This window comes from Acyrthosiphon pisum, chromosome X (genome assembly GCF_005508785.2).
Source record: "Acyrthosiphon pisum isolate AL4f chromosome X, pea_aphid_22Mar2018_4r6ur, whole genome shotgun sequence".
Lineage (NCBI taxonomy): Eukaryota > Metazoa > Arthropoda > Insecta > Hemiptera > Aphididae > Acyrthosiphon > Acyrthosiphon pisum.
The window spans coordinates 6,490,792-6,495,649 of record NC_042493.1 but is presented as its reverse complement, the minus strand read 5'-3'; the positions used below and the strand labels follow the sequence as shown (position 1 = coordinate 6,495,649).

At 30.8% G+C, this 4,858-nt stretch overlaps 1 protein-coding gene across 1 annotated transcript; it reads right to left on the bottom strand.

Moving 5' to 3' along the window:
* Nucleotides 1-4,076: 4,076 nt before the first annotated feature.
* LOC107883688 lies at nt 4,077-4,768 on the bottom strand. Its single transcript, XM_016804221.2, has 2 exons — nt 4,604-4,768; nt 4,077-4,537 (listed from the first exon to the last, which is right to left on the bottom strand). The coding sequence occupies exons 1-2, from the start codon at nt 4,686-4,688 to the stop codon at nt 4,170-4,172; spliced, it is 453 nt and encodes a 150-aa protein (XP_016659710.1). The 5' UTR covers nt 4,689-4,768; the 3' UTR covers nt 4,077-4,169.
* Nucleotides 4,769-4,858: the final 90 nt, after the last annotated feature.

The following is a 4,858-nucleotide window of genomic DNA, read 5'->3' as shown; positions in this document are numbered from 1 at the left end:
TGAATTTCTAATCTTGACAAAATACGTACAAATGACGAAAATGTGCAAATCACTTTGAGTTAGAAATTAATAAAAAATTTTCTTTTTAAATCTAATATTTGAAAATGTAGTACAAGATTCCTCATATAAGTTTTCGTAACCATACTTATGAAAAAAAAAATGTTACCAAAATGTCATATTATTTTTTTATGAGCGTATGAAGTTCAATTTTTTACGATATAACATATGTAAAATACTATTTTTCTTTAAAGATTTATTTATTGTTTTGAAATTAAAAAAAAAAATAACCATAGATATTTTTAATTTTAATTTCAAATATTGTAAAAAAAATTTTCGTTTGATCAAAAATTTGAAAATTGTGTACAATTTTATATGTCCCAAATAAATTGTTCTTATAGCTGTCAAAAATTATTAAAAATACATTTTACATTTTTTATAAGCATTGAAATTTAAACATTTCATACAATTATATTAATAATAAATAATAATACATTATTCATTACCAGACAATACAAAATGAAAAAATAAACAACGAAAACGAGAACAGTGGCAGTTTTATTGATGAGGAAGAATGTATTGAAGTTGAAGCCAGTGAACAATAAAATAAATCAAATGAAAATTTTAAAACTCCTACTGTACATTTTTCTCCAAATACTTCTAAAAAAAGAAAATTTGAACAAATTAAAGAAATGGAAAACGATTGGATGAAGCATACAATCATTTGAAAAAGGCATCAGAGAAACCCAAAAAGGACAAATGTTCACTGTTTTGTGAATTACTAGAGAAAAAGTTGGGGAAGCTCGATGAGTATAATCAAGACTTTGCTATGCTTGAAATAGATAAAATTGTTTATGGACTTAAACAACAGAGATATGCATCTAAATTTCAGAACACCCAATTCATAGTGCCAAGTAGTACTATTTACAATCCACAATTATCTGTATTTTCGACATCAAATTTTCATCCTCAATTACCAACAACACATACCGCACCACCACCACTTTCTCAGCAATCAAATTTATACACATCACCTTGCACGAGTTCTCCAGCATTATCTGAAGATACAAGTATGTCATCTAACCTAACAGACTTTCAACAAGCTCCTAATTATACACGTCACCTGTCACCTGAAAGTTCATCGAACTCACAACCATACACGATCCCCAAAAGTCAAAGTCATGAGGAATTCAATTTAAACACATTTGACATATAATATTAACAATGATAGTCTTTATTGTTATTAAAATATTTTAAAAACTGTTTATTGTTATTTTTTTAATTTTTTTTTTTTTGTTTTAGCTTAGTTTTTTAACAAGAAGTTAATTCGTTTTTCACTAAAAAGTTTTTAATGTTTTTATTTAAAAAAAAGGGTTTTATAAGTTTATTTTATGAAGAATTGTCCTATTATTTTTATTTACTGTTTTATTTTTCAAATATTAAGTACCTATATTGTCATTGTATAATAATTTTTCATTATTAATTCATTTTTTTAATGAAAATTGTTTTAAACATTTATGTCTACATACCTTTATTTCATCTTTCAGTTCTTGAATCAAAGCCTTGCATACATCATCAACGCATCTTAATACAGTTTGTGGTGAAAATTTGAATAGATATGATAAACTTTTATAACTGCCTCCACTTGCTAAAAATCGTAAGGTCACAGCTAGCCTTTCTTTTATCGGAATGCATTCTCGCATGTTCGTATTAACCTTTGTAATATATGGGGATATTTTATTTAAAATAAACTCAGTCAGAAGAACTCATTCTACAAAAATTTTCGAATTTTCGCGACGGGTCTATTGTCAAGTCATGCATCATATTTGTTGCATTGTACCTAAAAATCAAAAAATATATTATGTATAAAGATTGTTAGATCGTCGTATAATAATAATTTATTGTGTTTAAACTATGACATGTTTTCGTCGGACTCAAGGCCATAACTTTTAGAAATAACCACTATACTACTTAATATTAATTACAGTTATGACTAGATAATATTGACTAAATTAAAAAGAAACAATCAAACATTTAAATAGGTAAAATCATGATACTTACCTTTTTCGACTTTTATAAAAAGTATCCATCCAGTAGCGTCTTCTTTTTGGCGGGTTTGGTTCATCTTCACTTTCATTTAAGTAATTTTTCAGAAACTCACTGCACACAATAATGTAATATGCTGCAACATTACCAATTTCTTCTTGGTTATTCATTTTTAATTTAAAATTTAAATTAAAAAAAATAAAACAGTACCGATGACGACGAGAGACAGACTCGGAATGATTCGGCAATTTATGCCGAGTCTAGAGACGAGCCGAGCTACACGCCATGGGATTACCGAGGCTCGTTAAAGGGTAGCGCGTGTAGGCTCTGCTTGTTTAGACGTGGTATGGAGACGAGCCACGAGCCGCACAACGAGCCACGCGCCGTGAGATCCCGGCTTTATAAAAATCATCGCGACCACTGACGGGTTAAAAATATTGTTAGTATTGTTCAAAACATCCGTGTGTCCGTACATCCGTGTTTATCCATCACAATGATCGAGGATGTATCATTTATGTTGAGTGAAAACGGCAAACAACTGCTAGTTTTAAATGATAGTTTTAAATTTTTTAAGCATCATACATCTAAAAAAAATGAAAATACTTGGCGTTGTGTTATAAATAAGTGTAGTGAAAGGGTTAATACTGTAGGAAAAAATGCCCAGTTAATAAATAGAGATAAATCGTGTTTTGATCACAGACATGCAAGTGATACCACTTTATAACGGCAACAAATTAGTAATTCTTTCAAAAGGAAAGCTGTAGATTCTATAGTTGAAAAACCGTCAAAAATAATACGAAAAGAAGTATCTAAATATGTTAACGAAGGAGATTTGATTTCACCCGATTTAAAACTCATAGCAAGGAACATTTACAATGCAAGGATGTATTGTTTTCCCAAACTACCGACATCAAGGAAAGAAGTTCACAAAACATTAAGTTTATTAGACATAAAAACAAATAGAGGTGAGTTATTTTTATATGACAACGATGTCCTAAATAAAATAGTTATTTTTTCATGTAAAACAAACATAGATTTTTTAAAAGAATTAGATGTTTTGTACATGGATGGTACTTTTAACTATAGTGATAAATATTACACGCAATTATACACGATTTATGGCATTAAAAATGGAGTATACATTCCGTTAGTGTTTTGCTTATTGCCAAATAAATAAAAAAGACATACATTGCAATTTGCATTATTGAAAACAATAAAAATAGCTGGAGATTTATTAACCTAAAAAAATTAATAATTATTTTAGATTTTGAAGTAGCAATGCATCAAGCTGTTTTTTTTTAAATTTTTCCGGAAACATCAGTAGCCAGTCCAGCGTGTGTTCATTGCGAATCGGAGAATGACGATGCGGAGCACACTGTTTTCCACTGCCCTTTTTGGGCTCCGGTAAGAACCGAGCTGCTGTTGGCCATTGGAAGACCAATAGTGCCGGAGGACGTAATGGATCTGATGTGCGGGCCGGAGAGGAACCAGATGCCAACAGACCAGATCCGGAGGAGAGCTTTGTTGACGGCAGCCAAGAGAAACGGTGACATATTTTGCTTGATGGTGGATCGGGTAATGGGCCAGAAGGAGGAGATGGAGAGGCAGAGACAACGGATTAACAGATAGTTAAGTGTATTAATGTGGGCCGAAGTGCCAAATAGGGTGGTTAGAAGCCCCCAATTATGTACTACGTTGTTTAATATTGTATTTTATGTATAATGTATTGTTCATTTATTGTCATCAATAAACGATGCGGCTAGGAAGGCAGCAATGGGGAAACCTACTTCCCTCCCTGGTTGCGATTCAACTCGGAAAAAAAAAAAAAAAAAAAAAAAAGGCTCTCCTACCTACCCCCTGGTCAATCGGCTTATCCATATTTCAGTAGATAATTCATTATCTGCATCGTGTGGCCTACTATGTAAAAAGTCATGCTGACAGTTCTGGGAACTCTAGCCAATTGTTAGCTATCAAATCCTGGGTTATAAGTAGGGTTCGGATTTGAAGGCAATATAATCAATAAAAAAAGGCAAAAAAAGGCATTTAATTCATATAAAAAGGCAATTCATAAATATACTACAAAATAAAAAAGTGAACATTTTTTAAACACTTTCAATTGCTCACATTTAGTTGGTATTAAAAAAAAAATTGACTACCATGTATTTTGATAGGTTGTCTTCGGTAAAACGGTTACGATTAGAGGTTAAAATATTTTTGTACATCGAAAATGATCTTTCTACGTCCACCGAAGTTATCGGGGCGTATTTCATACTTAAATAATTATCTAAATTAAGATTGCTACTTGATAGATCGTCATCGGTTGTGGTTTCTCCAATTAATACTTGGTTGATATTTTTGATATTTCCCCATCCTTTGTTCTTCGATATAACTTTGTTGAATTTATCCAAAATCAATTTAGCTATTTCGCCATTGCATTCTTCGAGTTTAATCTGTATATTATTTACAATATCTACACTTTTCGATAGTAATACACCTAAAACATACACAGTATATTTTAATATATAAAACATGTAAAACACATAAAAATAATATTTGTTACCTCTTGTTTCTAGTTTTGTAATTGTGTCAGGCAAAAATCCAAAATTAGATACAATATACACCAGATTACTTTGTATCGATGGCATTTTAAAAAGTCTTTTAGCTGCTCTCACACATTCAGATTCTTCTTCGAATTCTTCAATTATAGATTTCAGTTCATTGAAATTTGTACATAGTATTTTACTGCATTAATCCATGTACCCCAACGTGTAATTATCGGTCTAGGTGGATTTGGCAATTCTGGACATTTTTCTTT